This window comes from Hemicordylus capensis, chromosome 1 (assembly GCF_027244095.1).
Source record: "Hemicordylus capensis ecotype Gifberg chromosome 1, rHemCap1.1.pri, whole genome shotgun sequence".
In the NCBI taxonomy this organism is placed as follows: Eukaryota; Metazoa; Chordata; class Lepidosauria; order Squamata; family Cordylidae; genus Hemicordylus; species Hemicordylus capensis.
Genome location: NC_069657.1, coordinates 17739782 through 17758671, shown reverse-complemented (window position 1 = coordinate 17758671; position 18890 = coordinate 17739782). Strand labels below are relative to the sequence as shown.

The window sequence follows — 18890 nt, the reverse complement described above, 5'->3', positions numbered from 1 at the left end:
ATCTGTTTGAACCAGCCCAGTGCTTCATCAGGGCTAATGCAAACCATGGTATGCAAACCTCCTTCAAACCACGGTTTCACATACTTAAACAGGATTTAGGAAAGCAGATACAAATGGTTAAGGGTTCCCGAACTGTCTTCCTGGCCTGTATTAAGGCCCAGCCTGAGCAATTGGCATGGCATTCTTTGCCGTTAGGCCTGTGCAAAGGGTTCAGCTTCAAAAGGCCAAAGCTGAATCATATGCCCTTTGCCCCGGCCGAGCACAGAGGCAGTGCTCCAACCTCTTGCCTCTGTACAGAGCACTGGGGAGGAACCTTAAAAAGGGAAATGGAGCCCCAGAAAGCCCAGTGATCTCTTGGAAGGGAAGGTGTGCAGGAACTGCTGAGCAACGGGGAAGGCACTAGGAAGGATTACGAACACAGGAAGCTGCCATATACTGAGCCATATACTGAGCAGCAGAGCAGGGAGAGCAGACTAAGCCCGTTCTCCCCGCAGACAATCAGGAAGGGAGCCCTGGGCGGCCAGATCGGCCACCCACACGATTGCCGGCTCTGTGACGGAGCAGGCGGGGGCTGGGGAGTTTGGGGACCGTGCGGCCCCTGGAAGCTCCAGTATGCCCTGAGCGAGTGTGCAGGGCACACTGGAGAGAGCCCCAGAGCCGGGAGGCGGCTTTTTGCCTCCCCTCCAGGGGTCTACTTGTGAGCAGCTGCGGCGCAGAGCAGCTACTCACGACCGGGAAGCCTGAGTTAGCGGAGCACTCGCTCCGCAAACCCGGACTTAGGAGAAGGCTACAAAAGCAGGTGACTCGCTTTGACTCAACCGGGCTTGGCTGCGAGCCCGGTGAGTCTCACAATCGGTGGAAAGCGGGCTAAGCACTTAGCCCGTTTCCCACTGATCGTCAGAATAGCTCTACTGAGTCAGACCATTGGTCCAGCTAGCTCAGGATTGTCTTCACAGACTGGCAGCAGCTTCTCCAAGGTTGCAGGCAGGCGTCTCTCTCAGCCCTATCTTGGAGATGCTGCCAGGGAAGGAACTTGGAACCTTCTGCATTCGGGGATGCAGATGCCCTTCACAGAGCGGCTACATGCCCTAAGGGGAATATATTACAAGGCTCACACCCAGGCTCTCATCCTTGTTTATAAGAATATAGGAAGCTGCCTTGGTCAGAACATTGGTCCATCCAGCTCAGTACAGTACAGGTGGAGTATCCCTAATCCAGACATCCAAAATCCGGAATGCTCCAAAATCCAAAAACCTCCACAGCATGCACCCGCAACATTATTGTGTCAAAAACTGTCTCGCAATTAGTTTTCATTACATTTACAGCTTGCACTGTAAATTGTAGTTATTGTAAATTCAATGCTTATATGTTTTTATACTTTAAATAAAACAAAAAAAATACAGTGTACAGTAACCTTTCGTGTTTAGACTTGGATACCATACTCAAGATATCATTACAGTATGCAAATATTCCAAAATCCAGAAAAGTCCAAAATCTGGAACACTTCTGGTCCCAAGCAGTTCAGAAAAGGGATACTCAACCTGTACTGCTAACGCTGACTGGCAGCGGCTCTCCCAACTTTCAGGCAGGACTCTTTCCCAACCCTACCTTAGGGGTGCCAGGGATTGAACCTCGGACCTTCTGCATGCAAGGAAGATGCTCTAGCACTGCACTATGGCTCCATCCCCTAAGAGGAATATCTTACAGCAGGCAGTGCTCACATGCAGTCATCCTCTAAATGCAAACCAGGACAGGCCCTGCTTAGCAAAGGGAATGATTAACGCTCACTGCGGCAAGACCAGCTCTCCTCCCCATTCATCCTGCTAACTTGACAAAGAGGCACCTTTTAACGTGGCGATTCTCTTTATTGAGCACGGGGAGAGCAACTGGCCCTATCCACCCCCAACACAGAACCTCCAGTGACTGTTGCTGGTGTCTATCTTATGTTGTTGTTGTTTTTAGATTGTGAGCCCTTTGGGACAGGGACTCATCTTATTTATTATTTCTCTGTGTAAACCGCCCTGAGCCATTTTTGGAAGGGCGGTATAGAAATCAAATCAATCAATCAATCAATCAATCAATAATATGGCCTACTCTATTGGTCCCACACTCAAGTGCTCCATTTTCTCCCAGTATACATTCCCAATCCAATCTCAGCAAAGTAAAAACACCACACACACGACACAAAGGGAGGGTTCAGACATCACAAGGAACCTTGGTTAAAGCCAGGCTCCACATGATGTCTCTGAGCTTCAGGAGTACATGATTCCCCACTCCCATCCCAACATGAGCACACTCTTCTCATCTAGGAAAAAATAAACTAAGGTCAGCCATGACATCCAAACCTACTGGCTAGCTGACATGTCCCGCAGGGTAACATGGGCGGTGCAGACCCACCTGCACCACTGCCGGGCTCTAACATACATGCCGACACAGCTGCACAAGAGGGCTCTTCCAGTAGAGCTTGCCCTTGCGTGATCGCAGGCCGCACACTACTGCATTATCCCTAATGCAAGCAGCACATGACCTGCGATCAGCCAAGGGTCAGCTGTACTGGAACAGCCCTCTTGCCCAGCAGCATCACTGTATGTGTTAGAACTCTGCAACTGCCCACATTACGCTGTGGGACATGCCGGCCACCGATTTCAGTTTATCCTAACCTGCTTACTTCAATAAGCCAAGATCCGTACCCAAGCTTTAAAGTACACAAGTTACAGACCTTGGTTTATTTGAAGTAAGTAGGCTAGAATAATCCAAGATTGGTGTGTGGGAGGTTTAATTGCGCACTTTCTAATTATTAGAAATACGCACCAGGGAACCGGGTGCTAAATCATTCGTCAACGACCCAATTCTGGGCCAGGGTTTCATAGGTAGCAAAGCCACTCCCTCGCTGTGGTCTACTGAAAGGGGGGTTCAGCTGTCTCGACAGGTGGGTCACAGCTGATCATGGTTTGTTTTAATCTAGTTGAGAAGTCGACACTTGTGCAAGGATGGGAAGGGGAACTACACTCTCCCAAGGCTCAGAGACCTCAAGCAGAGCTCGGCTTTAATCGAGGTTCTGCATCATGGCTGAACTCTGTGACCAAACCTGCATGCACAATGCAACTGAGTCAGCAGCCAAGTCCACTACTTACCCCATTCAAGCTTCCCAGATCCTTCACCAAGTGCTCATCCTTCTCCTTGTCATAGTTGATGACAGCATGCTGCTTATCCACACTGCGAGACTAGAAACAAAAGGAACACAAAATTTGAGACTTGCAAGACAGAGATCTGTAGTGACATAACAAGAGCTACTTTGCTAAAGAGGAAAAGACAGCCCTTGTCCCATTATGTGTACATATTCCCATGCATAATATTTATGGATACACTTTCTGGCATCTGGGACAACATACAAGGATACCTGGTAAAGGACAGGCAGATATAGATATAGATATATACACAGCGTACATATACCAGTCATATAGCAGGTATATGTACCCAATACTGTCACCTTCTTAGCTGTAAGTAAGTAAGTAAAACTTTATTTCGGTCGTAGACCAGCAATACAACAATATAAAACAAATAAGAAAATAATAATAATATGTATTAGCTGTACTTAGCTGTACTTATCTTTCTGAGGAGAACTCACATCTCTAGTGGTTGTGAGTAATGAATTTCATTCTGAACTAGCTGGGCCGGGCACAGAGTATCTATGCCTCTAGTTCTCCCCCCGCCCGCCCCCCACCGTTTTCTTTCCCCATCCACCCGCCGCCACGGTTTTCTTACCCGCCCGCCATGTTCTTCGCCTGCTGGCCACCACCATTTTCTCCCCCAGTCCGCCACCGCCCCCCCCACCTGCCGTTTTAGTTCCCGCCTCGTCCACAAGCCTGTCCACCAGCACTTTCCTTTCACCCTGCCGGCAGCTCACTTGCGAACTCTCACAAGAGCTGCCACACATGGGATTAGCAATGGGTACGCCTTAGAGAAATAGAGAGAGAGATGTCGCAGAATTTAAAAAGTGCCAATCATCACAGCTAAATGTGCTTTAAGGACATGCATATTTTAAAGCTAATATTCTCAAGTTGTTGGACAGGACATTTAAGTGGAAAGTGCAAAAAACATGAAAGAATTGAACAGGACATTTAAACTATGCAAACACACCATTTCCCTCCACTTGTGCGCAAAGGGGGAGGAGAAAAGTATAAGGACGAATGCATGAGCCTGAAGCTCAGCTCAACTAATGCACATAGCACTAAATGGTAACTTTATGGACCACTGAAAGATCTAGTTCAAACAGCAGTTTAGGAGATAAGCCTTTGTGGGAGGCACAGCTCAGCACTAAGCTCACGCTGCATGCAGAAGGTGCCATATTCAGTTTCAGGCATCTTTGGGTATGGCTGGGAAAGGCCCTCATTTGAAATCCTGGGGGCTCACTGTCAGTCAGTATGGACCAGAGGTGTACAACTCCAGCCCTTCAGCTGTTTTTGGATTACATCTCCCATCATCCCCAGAAACAGTGGCTGGGATTGTGGCTAGGATTCACAGGGGCTGGGATCATCAGTCAGGGATCACAAGAAGTGTGGTACAACATCTGCAGAAGGGTGTGGTAGCCAAAATTTTTTATATTGCTGTGTGATTAAGGTCTCAATTTTAGGAGCTGTTTTACTGTTTTAAAGTAATCTATTCTGGATGCTTGTATACTGTCTAATTGTGTGTTATCAGTTACTATCTGTGTATATTAGTTATATTTGTTATTCTGATTTTTGTCTCCTGGCTGGCCAATGGCTATAATAAAAATTGATTGATTGATTAATTGATTGATCTGCAGAAGGGGGAAAGTTGTGCAGCCCTGGTACAGACAACGCTATATTGTGAGTATAAGGCAGTTTCAGATGTTTATACATTCAGCTATATCTGGACTACCACTTCAGACTAGGGATGTGCACAGACCAGTTTGTGGTTGAACGGCTCCGCGGCAAACTGGGTGGTTCAAGCAGTTCATAATCGAACCGCTCCAAACTGGTTCGAGCAGCCAGTCAGTCCGACGAACCACCGCGCGCGATCCGTGCACACCCCTACTTCAGACTGCAGGCAAGGACTCACATGACTGAAAGCTCCTTCAAATAAACATCCTTTCACGCCGAAAAGAAAAAAGAAAGAAAACTGCCATGGCAATGAGAAGGACTGGTAGAACATCTGGTTTTCTATGTGCAAGGGACTTTTTGTACAAAAGAGTATTCAGTCATCTGAGCCTTCACCCTCAGTCTGAAATGGAACTACTGTCCGGACACAGGTCCAGCATCCTGTTGGCTGTTATCGAAGAACTTGACCAAAGGAATACTCCACCAAAAAGCAGCCCCATGTAATGTTAAGGTTGTTACCAGGAATTCACACACCACAGCAGTGGCAGCCGGTCAGTAAGGGCAGGAGGGTCCGTGCCCCTTCCCCACCAAAAGAAGGATGGAAAAGGAGAAGGAAATACCCTGTGGGTAGTTTTTGTTTTTTCACACACACACACACACACACACACACACACTTACAGTGTCCAGTCAGCTGGGGGAGAAAAGAGGCCCAGCATCACCGCCTCCCCGGATTAGGCATAAAAGGGCAAAAGAGACAAGTGCATACATGTCTCTTTTGCCCTTTTATGGCTAATCCGGGGAGGCGTCGATGCAGGACACCCAAAGCAACGAGGTGAGGGAATAGGCTTGATTAGCAGGCTATTCCCTCCAGCAGCAGAATAGGGGACATTCCCTGTCTCCCAGCAGATTGGCTGCCTCTTTTCTCCCCTAGCTGGCTGGACACTCTAAATCAGTGATTCTCAAACTTGGGTCCACAGGTGTTATTGGACTTCAACTCCCATAATCCCCAACCAAAGGCCACTGAGGCTGGGGATTATGGGAGTTGAAGTCCAATAACACCTGAGGACCCAAGTTTGAGAATCCCTGCTCTAAATTATCTCTTACCAGCCATGGGCTGTTTCCTTTCTTTCATTCATTTATTGGGGGTACTGGCTGCCACTAGATCCGAGTGGCTCAAATCACTCAGTGGCTGTTACCCTTGAGCAGGCGCATTGGAAATGATGGGCTTACGCATGTGTAACATTCACTGCGTGGTTTTTGCAATTAGCTTCCATGCACCCCCCACCCACCCAGCCCCAGATAGCAGCAGCCGCCACTGCATCACAGTGCATGCAAAAAAAAAAAACCCCAAAAAGTCCTTGTTCAAATCCTTAACACGAGAACCTGGAGCATGCAGTTTGCATACAGGTAAATACTGACAGGAGCTATGCCCTAACAACTCTCAAATACAGGAAGTCAATTTCCCTAAACATGCTCTCTTCTCGTATATCACTTGTATAACATGCTCTCTTCTCGTATATCACTCAAGAAATTGGTGCTGCAAAGACTGCATGCCATTATCCTTGTCCCCGCCCCCAAAGACAACCAGGAAGAAGGCTGTGTGTCGTGCAGGAAAAAAGAATGTAACCTTCATGGGTGCAAGAAAGCTTTATCGACAAGACGATTTCCAAATCTGGAAACTGGATGGTCATGAAACCTTTCTGTTCCACTGCCTTTGCTCTCCTGTTCTTTTTTTTTCTCCTCCCAGTCATCATGAACTCAACCCTGATTATTTAGAAGTAACACTTGACCTTTTAGATATGGTCTCCACAGATATGGTGTAAAGCCCCATATGTGTCCTATAGATAGGCACACGGCAGTGGTGTAGGGACACCAGCGGCAGCCCCGGGTCAGCCTGCCACCAGCACCACTACCCCCCACAAGCCATGCCCTCTGCATATGATGTCAGACACAGGGGGCACGGTTTCGCTGACAAATGGGGCTGTGCACCCCATTTGCAAGCAGGTTCTGGCCAGCACTGCGTTCACAGCCTGGCCAGGAGCGGCTCTCCCTCCTTTAAAAGGCAGGGAGAAGTCTTCCTGGCCAGGATTTGCTTGCAAATGGGGCACACAAGCAAAAGCACACACCCTACGTCTGACATCAGTAGCAGGTGTCCCAGAAGTGTGGCTGGGGCACCAGGCGTGGCCCCTGAGCACGACGGCCTGGGTTCTTTGAACCCCCTCGTGCAATGGTGGCTCCGCCCCCTTGTATAAGGACCCTGTGTCTTATAAGAGGCTGATGCACGCTTGAAATTTGTGCACATGAAGCCGCCTTCTACCGAGTCAAGCCATTGGTCCATCTAACCCAGGACTGTCTGCTCTGAATGGCAGTGACTCCACAGAATCCCAGACAAGAGTTTTTTCCCCAAGCTTGGATATTTGGAATGCTTTTAGTTGGAGATGGCAGGGGATGAACATGAGACCTGCTGTAAGATATGACAGCTGGGATTCTCAAACATAAGTCCCCACTCCGCAGATGTGGTTGGACTACAATTCCCATCATCCATTGTGGTTGGGAGTGATGGAGACTATCATCCAACAACATCTGAGGACCCAAGTTTGAGAATCCCTGTATTACAGGCTAGTATATTTTTAAAAGGCACAGAGAGACTTCAGGCTTTTAGGGTCATCTTTGCTTTTTAAAAGAACCCTGAGGCCCATCAGCTTGAGCCAGGAGCAAAATAGTGGCTTCAGGGACGGAGCCAATTAACTGCTGAACCCCATGAGCCATACCATGGGATGAGCGGCATATACAAACACAAGCCTGCATCTGAATCGGAACAGATCAGGGATTCTAGACATCTAATTTTATTTATTTATTGGGGAGGGGAGCCCTAGTAGCTGTTGCTGTTGTTGAACAATCAGATGTCAGAAATCTTGCCAATCAACCCATTCTCCCCATTAATGCCAGTACAACCCAGTCTTCCTATCCCCACACTAGAAGGACCCAAGGACAAAATAAGGAAACCCAAGATTTCCTGGACAGCTACCTCAGAGACTGCCAACTATGATTAGAATTAAACACAAGTATGTCTAAATCCCTGTTCCTGAAGAAGTGTGTTTTTTAATGTATATTCACAAGCATGGAAGAATGAAAACTCAAAAGTATATGAATTCAACTTACACAGGAAGCTGCCATATACTGAGTCAGACCATTAGTCTATCTAGCTCAGTATTGTCTTCACAGACTGGCAGTGGCTTCTCCAAGGTTGCAGGCAGGAATCTCTCTCAGCCCTGTCTTGGAGAAGCCAGGGAGGGAACTTGAAACCTTCTGCTCTTCCCAGAGTGACTCCATCCCCTAAGGGGAACATCTTACAGTGCTCACACTTCTAGTCTCCCATTCATATGCAACCAGGGCAGACCCTGCTTAGCTATGGGGACAAGTCATGCTTGCTACCACAAAACCAGCTCTCCTCTCCAGTTTTTTTCTTTCAGGGTTTGAACTCAATACCATTCAAGTTATATTCTTGTGAGCATACACAAGAATGCAGACATTTCCTTTTTCTTTGACAACTTGATCCGCCACCCACTAATTGCCAATGCTTTACAGTTTGTTCATGCAGTTCACAGGGGCTCACATCCTAATGAAGTACTGGTGGAACAAGAGAAGCACTGGTACATCTGAAAAGCTCAGCTAACTCTGCTCCACTGCTAACTCAGCAGTGGGGGCCAATTTCAACAACCTCCCCTTCCTTCAGAAGCCCTCTGTGTTACCCCAGAATATGTCCCTGAGGGTTGCACAGCCCTCAGGGGCATATTTCCAGGAAACAGAGGGCTTCCAAGGGAAGCGGGAGCCAATGAAATTCTCCCCACACACACCAGTATCAGCACAGCCTTCGTCTGGAACTCTTCAGAAGCCCCGGTGGCCCTCCCGTTGTACTAGTCAGGATGTCAGCCACTGGCTGTTAACTTTAACACACTACGCCCATTCATACGTTATGTTCAGCACTTGTACAATGGCTGTAAAGTGTACACAGGTATAGTCAATCACATGCTGAACGCAGGTACAGAAGTACACTTCCTATCTGAAGGGCCGGTATCCAGGTTCACTTTTAAAATGAACACAGGTACAGTCATTCACACAAACACATGTATGAGTGTACAGACAGACATCTGTACACTCATACACCATAATGTCTGAATCGGGCTAATGTTTCGATCAATATGATGGGCTTCAATAGATCTGTGTTTAGTTAACCCTCGGTATCACTGAAGTCTGTAAAGAACTGATGATGACTTCCCATGAGATTTATCTGCTCTGGGAAGAGCATAAGGTTCCAAATTCCTGCCCTGACATCTCCAAGATAGGGCTGAGAGAGATTCCTGCCTGCAACCTTGGAGAAGGCGCTGCCAGTCTGTGAAGATAATACTGAGCTAGATAGACCAATGGTCTGACTCAGTATATGGCAGCTTCCTATGTTCCTATTTCAGAAGGCATCACAGACCAGAGAGTGCTGATGTAATGTATTTGTGGCAGTCCCTCCCTGCCAGCTGTCAATCTTCAAAGGGAAGATCCATTCACAGTATTACTTTCCTTCCAGACATCTCTGATCTTCATAATCAAAGTATTCAGAAAAGCATTAAGCTGGAAGCATCATGAGATTTATCCTAATAAAAGCGGCATTTGAAGTTACTTTAATATTTCATCAATAATTTTCATCATACCACATTAGTACTGTACACATTTCTAAAAGCCAGCCGTTTCTAGGATCTGGAGGTAGAAAAGCTGTTTCACAGGCAATCCAGTTCTATGAAAAAGTTGATTTTATTCAGCTTAGTGACAGTGACGAAACACAGTGGCCATTTCACAAGTGACAACGGTTGAAGATCTCTCTGCTTTTTGTAGAAATGGTCAAATCCTGAGCCAGAGGGAAACTGAGATCCTAGAGGGCAGGGGGAATGTCAATGTTATCTCCAGCCCCAGAGGGCAGCTACTATCGCTGGAAAATAATTATACTTGGAAGCCAGAAAGTGTGCATTTTGGACAGTGATTGACAGAACTCTCAGTACCTCTGGAAGGGGAAGCTGAAAGGAACATTCTGTATGAATATAAACATAAATTAAATTACTCACAGGCTACATTTCCTCTGCAATTTGTACAAAAGGCAATGATTTATTGCTCACACTTCTCTCTTGCGGTTAATAATACAGTAAGAATAACATAATCAGTTTTCTCTACCTCCATCATGGCACAGCAGAGAAGTAACTTGCCTAGGGAGCAAGAGGTTGCTGGTTCGAATCCCTGCTGGTATGTTTCCCAGACTATAGGAAACACCGATATCGAACAGCAGCGATACAAGAAGATGCTGAAAGGCATCATCTCTTACTGGCAATGGCAAACCCCTCCTGTATTCTACCAAAGACAACCACAGGGCTCTGTGGTCACCAGGAGTTGACACCAACTCGATGGCACAACTCTACCTTTACATCAAATACAGAAATTATCTGAAAGGGAAATTTACTGGCTTGGGATTGAAAGAGCTTGTTTAGGTGAGCCCAAAGGCTTGGTCATCCCCAGCAGTGCCCCCATGGCAGCTTATTTATTTAATTATTATTATTATTATTATTATTATTATTATTATTATTATTATTATTATCATCAATCATCATCATTTACACAGTCAGACAGGTGTTATTGACTGGTTTCTTTTATCCAGACATCAACTCCTTCCCAAGGACCTGGGATGGCTGAATTTTATTATCAATGTTGTTGCTGTTGTTGTTAACTGCTTCTGAAACTCCTCTCAGCTTCAAAAGCAACTTGCTCTACAGCATTAAGGACAGGGCTGTACTTGTGCTGCTGTCCCTGAAATGCAAATCCAAAATCTCCCTTTCAGGATGCACTACTACTACAACTACTACTACTACAAATACTACTACTACAAATACTTCTATACCACTGGTCTGGGAAGAAGTGCTGGTCTGGCAGTAGCAAGCATGAGTTGTCCCCTTTGCTAAGCAGGGTTAGCCTTGGCTTGCTTTTGGATGGAAAACTGTCAGCTGTAAGATATTCCCCTTAGGAGATGGGAGCCATAGCTCATTGTTTGCATGCAGAAGGTCCCAGGTTCCATCCCTGGCAGCATCGTCAGGTAGGGCTGGGCAAGACTCCTGCCTGAAACCTTGGACAGCCGCTGCCAGTCAGTGTAGACAATGCTGAGCTAGATGGACCAGTATGTTCTCAAAACAGTTTACATAGAAGCATAGAGTAGTCCCCTGTCCGCAAAATGGCTCACAATCTAAAAAGAAACACAGAGTAGAAACCAGCAACAGCCTCTGATGGGATGCCGTGCTAGGGGTGAATTGGGTCAGTTACTCTGCTGCCCCTGCTAAATATGCACGTCAGCACGTTAAAAGGTGCCTCTTACACCTCTGTGCAGAACTGCTTGGCCAGTGCCTTGGTTCCTAATCATCACATTTATTTCATTTAGATGCCTCTATCTATCTACCGCACTTGTATACCGCCCCAAACTTGCGTCTCTGGGAGGAATTATCCTTCCATGGAATTCAAGGTTCCCCAACAGTCCCCCATCCAGGCACAGACCTGCTTAGCTTTAGCAAGGCTCTGACATCACAGTCTCTTAGGCCACAGCAGATCTCCTAAAGCAGGCCTGCACAACACAAGGCCCAAGGGCCGGATTCAGGCCCCCAGGTATCCTGCAGCAACACAGGTGCTGGAATCTGCCTTATAGCGCCATCCTGCGCATGTTTACTCAGAAATATGTTCCACGGTGCAGTGAGGCTTACTCCCATGTAAGCATGCCCAGGATTGCAACCTGAAAGCAACGGAGATATAGGGAGATGGGAGGGTTTGGGGCTGACATATACTCCAGGGGCCCCACTTAGCAGGGACAGGAGCTATTTTCCGGCCACTATTCTGGCCAGCACTATGGGTCCCTTGACAGGGGCAAACAGATCCACAAGTAACTAATCATATTTTTAATTTTGATAGAATAACGCACTAAAAATTGACCTCAGCCCCTGCATGCCAAGTTGTGGACGGTTCTGGCCCACCAAGGCATTTGGGTTGTGCAGCCCTGTCCTAAAGACATGTATGACTTGCCTTTTGGCTTGTACTTGGAGTTTGCAAATGGGAAGAGGCTAAGAGCAAAACACATTCGCTTGCCCAAACACACTCAGTGGCTGCACTCAGATGCAACAGTAAGCTTAGCGTTACATGCATGAGCATAGTGAAGGAAAGCCAGGCCTTGGGCTCATAAGATTCCCCCTTTCCCTCCCCTCCTGTTTTGCAGGAGAAGAGGATATTAAAAGCTTCCCCTTTTGGTTTATGAAGAACCGCAGTTCCCCATTTTATCCAGACTTGGCAAATTGTGGCTTATTCTAACTGTGGTTTGTTCACAAAGCAGGATAAGAACATAAGAACAGCCCTGCTGGATCAGGCACAAGGCCCATCTGGTCCAGCATCCTGTTTCGCACAGTGGCCCATCAGATCTGAAACTAGAGTAAACAAACACACACACAGAAAAATAAAATTAAAAATAAAATATTTTGTATGTATACACACACACACACACACACTCCATTCATTCATTCATTCATTCTATCTCTCACACATATTCTGCTCTCTCTCTCTCACACACACACACCCACACCTGCTGCTATTGCAGACTGTGTCAGGGACAGGCAATGTTGGCTTTCCAGTTGTTGCTGAACTACAACTCCCATCATCAGTTGCCTGCCCTGCTCCATGTAATGCTAAACTGTAGCAAGCGACCTCCAAGTATATAAACAGCAAGATTCACATATCACTAAGTTAACTGCCAGCAAAAGAGTTTGGTATTATTCTGCAAGCAACACATTTAAACTGGTTCAAAACCACCAACTGAATGGGTTACCGTCGAGCCACTGAAGTTTCTGCCTAAACTGAAACCAGGACTGAACTGAAGAGTTTAAAAAACAAAACAAAACTGATGGACCTCAACCCACACTTGTGATTGCTTATCCCCGCGTCTCTACAAGGCCCCTTCACAAGTTATGTTCAACACTCGAATAAATGTACAATGCACACAGGTACAGATCCAAACACAGGCACAGTTATTTATCTATCAGTTTCTATGCCACCTGATATAGAAATCTCCAGGCGGTACACAAGTTAAAACATAACCAATATAAAACAGTTAAAATTCATTAAACAGGTAAAAAAACTCAATGTGTAAACAATTATTAAAATTTAAATGAAAAGCCTGGGAAAACAGGTACATCCTCAGAGTTAACCGGTACATTATTCACATATTATGCTGAACGTGGGTACAGAAGTACACTTCTCCTATCTGCACCATGCATTGGAAAGGCCGGTATCCAGGTACACTTTTAAAATGAACACAGGTACAGTCATTTACACAAGCACACGTACAAGTGTACAGCATAATGTCTGAATCGGGCGGAAGTGTCCACTGCAACAGCATCAAAGCACTTAGTTAAGAATGTAAGAACTGCCATTGTTTGTAAAACCTAGCTCACAACTCTTGCATCCAACCGTGGCCAAATGTCCAGGGAAGTTCACAACCAGAACAAGGGCACACTAAGCATGTCTCACTCTCCAATATCTTCGGGCGGAGACAGACGCTGTCTCTGAACACAGGGATTCCATTTTTAATCATCATTACTAACAGATTCTTCCTTCGTGGATTTATCTTTTTAGGACAATTTATACTGATGGCCATCACAACGTCCTGGGGCAACAAGTTCCACTGGTGCATTAAGCATTGCATAAAAGATAAAAATTGTTCCAAACAGTGTTCCCTGTAACAGGGACTTCCAGATGTTGTGGACTACAACTCCCATCATCCCCAGCCAAAGGCCATGGCAGCTGGAGATGATGGGAGTTGTAGTCCACAACATCTGGAAATCCCTGTTACAAGGAACACTGGTTCCAAGAGAAGCAGGCAGGAAATTATAGGGTCTAATCAGCAAAAGACCCACCATAACAGTGGGTCGAATCAGCAAAGGGTAGAGATGAATAAGGAGGCAAACTGAAAGTATGCCCCAGAATTCTCTAAGGTATAACCCAAATTCAGCACAAGGCCCAGTGAGAATTGGGGGAAGGGAGGGCTTGCTTTAGTGGGACCCTTACCCATTACTTGCCTTTGGTAAGCACCTGGCCTGATCAACTGGGTGTATATCAATTAAGATGAAGATGTACACACCTAAGTTGTCAAGAAGCATTAAAGATGTGCCCATATATGTCTCTTAAGGTAAAACTAAGTAGCATCTACTTATTTACTAACTAAGGTAAAGTGTGCCATCGAGTCGGAGAACACAGAGCCCTGTGGCTGTCTTTGGTAGAATACAGGAGGGGTTTACCCATTGCCTCCTCCCGCACAGTGTGAGATGCCTTTCAGCATCTTCCTATATCGCTGCTGCCCGATACAGGTGTTTCCCATAGTTTAAGTAATATACCAGCGGGGATTCAAACCAGCAACCTCTGACTTGGTAGTCAAGCCACAGAATGTACCAAACTTTTGATTCCTGGGACACAACATTTGTTCTTTTTTCCTAGATTAAAAGTTGAAGCATAAGTCACTATTAAACTAAACAAAATCAGAAGTATCTATTTTTCTCAATTCAGGTTTCAGAACAACAAGCAGGTTGTCTACACTGGGAGAGCCCAGTGAATGTTTTCTCCTACTGACTTGCCCTCTCTTTGCCGAGCCAATCAGAGTTCAAAGATGGAAGCATGCTTAGGAACATAGGAAGCTGCCTTCTACCAAGTCAGAACATTGGTCCATCTGGCTCAGTATTGTCTACCCAGACTGGCAGAGGCTTCTCCAGCATTTCAGGCAGGACTCAGGAGTCTCTCCCAGCCCTATCTGGAGATGCCAGGGAGGGAACTTCAAACCTTCTGCATGCAAGCAGGCAGGTGCTCTTCTCAGAGCTTCCCTGAGGGGAGGATCTTACAGTGCTCACATATGTCACCTCCCATTCAAATGCAAAGCTGGGCAGAGCCTGCTTAGCAATGGGGTCAATTCATGCTTACTACCACAGGACCAAGCCATCTAATGGCGCAGCAGGGACATGACTTGATTAGCAAGCCAGAGGTTGCCGGTTCGAATCCCCGCTCGTATGTTTCCCAGACTATGGGAAACACCTATATTGGGCAGCAGCAGCAATATAGGAAGATGCTGAAAGGCATCATCTCATACTGCACGGGAGATGGCAATGGCAAACCCCTCCTGCATTCTACCAAAGACAACCACAGGGCTCTGTGGGCACCAAGAGTCAACACTGACCCGACAGCACACTTTACTTTTACCATAGGACCAGCTCTGGGCAATGGTGAAGTTTCTGGGATTAAGATTACATAATGACGACGAAATACACATACTCCCATTCTTCAGACAAAGTTCTTAAACCTCTTTAATGCATACAACAAAAAAGATCTTACAAATCAAGCAAACACATTTCAATGTCCCAATATCATTATCAATGCTCTATTTCAAGCAGCTGGGAGCACTTGAGATTAGGAACAGTAACTGCAACTAGATAGCCAATCCAAGGACAGGAAAAAAGGAGGAGACAAACAGTGGCTTCTCAAAACTTAACCCTTTTATCGACCAGTAAGTTTCATTGCCTCTCTCATTTCCTGCTTAACATTAAGGCCTGGCCTTACAAGGTTTTTAATTTTTTTTTAAAGTATTTTAATTGGTTTTAAATTGTGTTAAAATTGTTGTTATATTGTTTTAAGTAGTGTGTTTTAAATGATGTTTGTTTTTATGTTTTTTAAACTAGTTGTACACTGCCCAGAGCCTCTGGATGGGGTGATTTATAAATGTAATAAAATTAAAATTAAAATAATAGAGGGTTGTAACTGTTGTATATAAAGCCACCTAATGGCGCAGTGGAAAAATGGCTTGACTACCAAGCCAGAGGTTGCTGGTTCGAATCTCCGCTGGTATGTTTCCCAGACTACAGGAAACTCCTATATCGGCTAGCAGTGATTTAGGAAAGATGCTGAAAGGCATTATCTCATATTGCACAGGAGGAGGCAATGGTAAACCCCTCCTGTCTTCTACCAAAGACAACCATAGTGCTCTGGGGCCACCAGGAGTCGACACCAACTCGACGGCACACTTTAACTGTTCTGTATATATAGCCTCTTTAATCTTACACTTCTCTATATTTCCTTCAATAGCCAGAACAAAAACAGTAACAAGAAGCACCATGTCCAGCATCTAACATGGTTGGTTACCATTTCAAGACCCACTTCAGCCTTTCATCTGGTACACTAACATGTCCCAGCACACTTCAGTTTTGTGGGATCACGGTGCTACACTAGCCAGTTTGATAATTAAGGCACCCAAAGGCATTTGAAGGGGACCTACCTACCCCTTCTGTGAAGCTCATCTTGGCGGCAGTGCCTATGACTAATGCTGGATCTTCTGACGCTAGTTGAATGCCTGGAGCATTCAGTGGACATGTGCAAACTCCACAAGTCTGGGAGCGTTTCCAGAGCTAAATACAGCATTCAAAGCAAATGCATAATTGAATGTCTGGCATACAAAGGGTGACAGAACTCGGCCCTTAACTGGCTCCAAGCATCCAACCTAAACGTCCAAAATTAGGTAAATACATTTGTCCATTTGCAGTTAAAACTTTGTAAATGCAACCTGAACTTTAGCACTGCACACTCCTTAAGCCTCCCAACTATTTTAAGCATTTCCCAAGCTGTACAGTTGGTACAGAAGGTATTCTGAAAGATTAAACTTCTGCCTGTTAGCAAAACTGATTTTCATTTCCAAGGTTATAGGCTACCATCTTCTCCCACTCTCTAGAGCCCACAGCAACTGATCTAAATGGACAACAAAACAGAAGTTTAAAAAGGTCAAATGCAGAAGCAAGGGATGTTTGCTTGGATCAACAGAGCAGTTCTAAAGCAGCATTGGGTTGTGAGAATGGGCTTACAGTGCCTGGACTGGTTCACATGAGCCAGGGATTCTCAACGTCGGGTCCCCAGATGTTATTGGACTTCAGCTCCCATAATTCCCAACCAAAGGCCACCGGGGCTGGGGGTTATGGGAGTTGAAGCCCAATAACATCTGGAGACCCACACATTGAGAATCCCTGGTGTAGACAATATTGAGCTAGATGGACCAATGGTCTGTCTCAGTATAAGGCAACTTCCTATGTTCCTATGTAACCAGGAAAGAAATTCCACTATCAATTTTCACCACATCAGCCAGCTCCCAATTTGCTGGGAGACCAAAGAAACAGCACAGTTGTCCTGGGACAAAAACAAAGTAGTTGCCAGACAGAACAACTTTTCGTGACGTATTCCAACAAAAATATTTCAGTTTCCTTTTTGCAGAATGTTAAGAGGATTTTGGCATAAAAGAGCTAATACATTTCATGACCACTAAAGCTAACACATAGCCACCTAATGGTGCAGTGGAGAAGCAACCTGCCCAGAGAGCAGGAGGCTGTTGGTTCGAATCCTCGCCGGTATGTTTCCCAGAACATGGGAAACTCCTAAATCGGCCAGCAGCAATAGAGAAAGGTGCTGAAAGGCATCATCTCATACTGCGCAGGAGGAGGCAATGCTAAGCCACTCCTGTATTCTACCAAGAAAACCACAGGGCTCTGTGGTCGCCAGGAGTCGACACCAACTCAACGGCACAACCTTAACCTTAATGCTAACACATGAATGCAAGAAGTATTAGTAATGGGCAGCAGTGTTGGTAACCACATTTAGCAACTTGTCTTTATTGGTTGCTCATCTGCGGGCAGCCAAGGACAACTGTAAGATCGACCAGCACGGAGACTCTGATGTGCTTTTTGCTGTTACATTGTGGGCTACCTATCGTCTGGCTAATTGTAACAACTTTCTGCTGGGTCTGTTGCTAGGAGGAGGGGCTGGCCTCCATTGCAGCTCTAAAGGCGAGGGCTGTGCCAAAGGCCTTTGGGGGCAGGCTTCGAGATGGGACAGAGGGCCAGGGCAAGCCATGCTAGTAGTTTGAAAATCCTCTCTCTCTGTGGCGCAGCAGGGAAATGACTTACCTAGCAAGCAAGAGGTTGCTGGTTCAAATCCCCACTGGTATGTTTCCCAGACTATGGAGCAAGAGGTTGCTGGTTATATGGGAAACACCTATATTGGGCAGCAGCGATATAGGAAGGTGCTGAAAGGTATCATCTCAGACTGCGCGGGAGGCGGCAATGGTAAACCCCTCCTGTATTCTACCAAAGACAACCACATGGCTCTGTGAGCGCGAGGAGTCAAAATCGACTTGACGACACACATTACCTTTACCCCTTCCAGAACCCCTGCCAACTCATTGACCTTGGGGAGCAGTACCAACCTCCCACACAACCTCACCTTTTTTCTGAGTAATGTCAGGTCAGTTCAAAATAAAACAGACATCACCCATCATTTGATTGTGGATGATGGAGCTGACCTGGTATGTACTACAGAGACCTGGATGGGGGAGGCTAATGGTCCAGCTTCTCCCAGCAGGATACTCTGTTGTGGAGCAGGTGGGAGGACATAAGTGAGGAGGAGTGGCAGCTATGGTCTATAAAAATAATATCTTCCTTGCCAGGTTTCCTGTCTGGGAATTGGCCTAAATTGAGTGTGTGAACCTATGTCTGGAGACCAAGGATAGACTGGAACTTCTGTTGGTTTACTGTTCACCCCGCTGCCCAACAGAGTCCCAAACTGTTGGATGATATCCAATTAGTAACTGGCAAGGGGAATGCGACTCCGTTGATTCTTTCGGATCTCTCAGCAGCTTTTGATACCATCAACCATGGTATCCTTCTGACGTGCCTGTAGGGATTGGGAGTGTGAGGAGCTGCTTTGGAGTGGTTCTGCTCCTACCTCTCAGGTAGGTTCCAGATGGTGTCGCTTAGAGACTGTTGCTCTTCAAAATGAGAGCTATTGTATGGGGTCTTGAAAGGTTCCATTCTATCTTGAATGCTTTTTAACATCTACATGAAACTGCTGGGGGAGATCGTCAGGGGGTTTGGTGCAGGGTGTTATCAATAATCTGACACCCAAATC

At 46.0% G+C, this 18890-nt stretch overlaps 1 protein-coding gene across 5 annotated transcripts in view; it reads right to left on the bottom strand.

Annotated features, from left to right (window-relative positions):
* Positions 1-18890, bottom strand: part of CEP170B (centrosomal protein 170B) — a 134010-nt gene that overhangs the window by 104659 nt on the left and 10461 nt on the right. For all 5 annotated transcript variants that reach the window (XM_053278824.1, XM_053278842.1, XM_053278852.1 and 2 more), the window contains exon 3: positions 3135-3224. In XM_053278824.1, coding sequence (XP_053134799.1) covers positions 3135-3224 — 90 coding nt within the window. The remainder of the gene's footprint in view (positions 1-3134; positions 3225-18890) is intronic.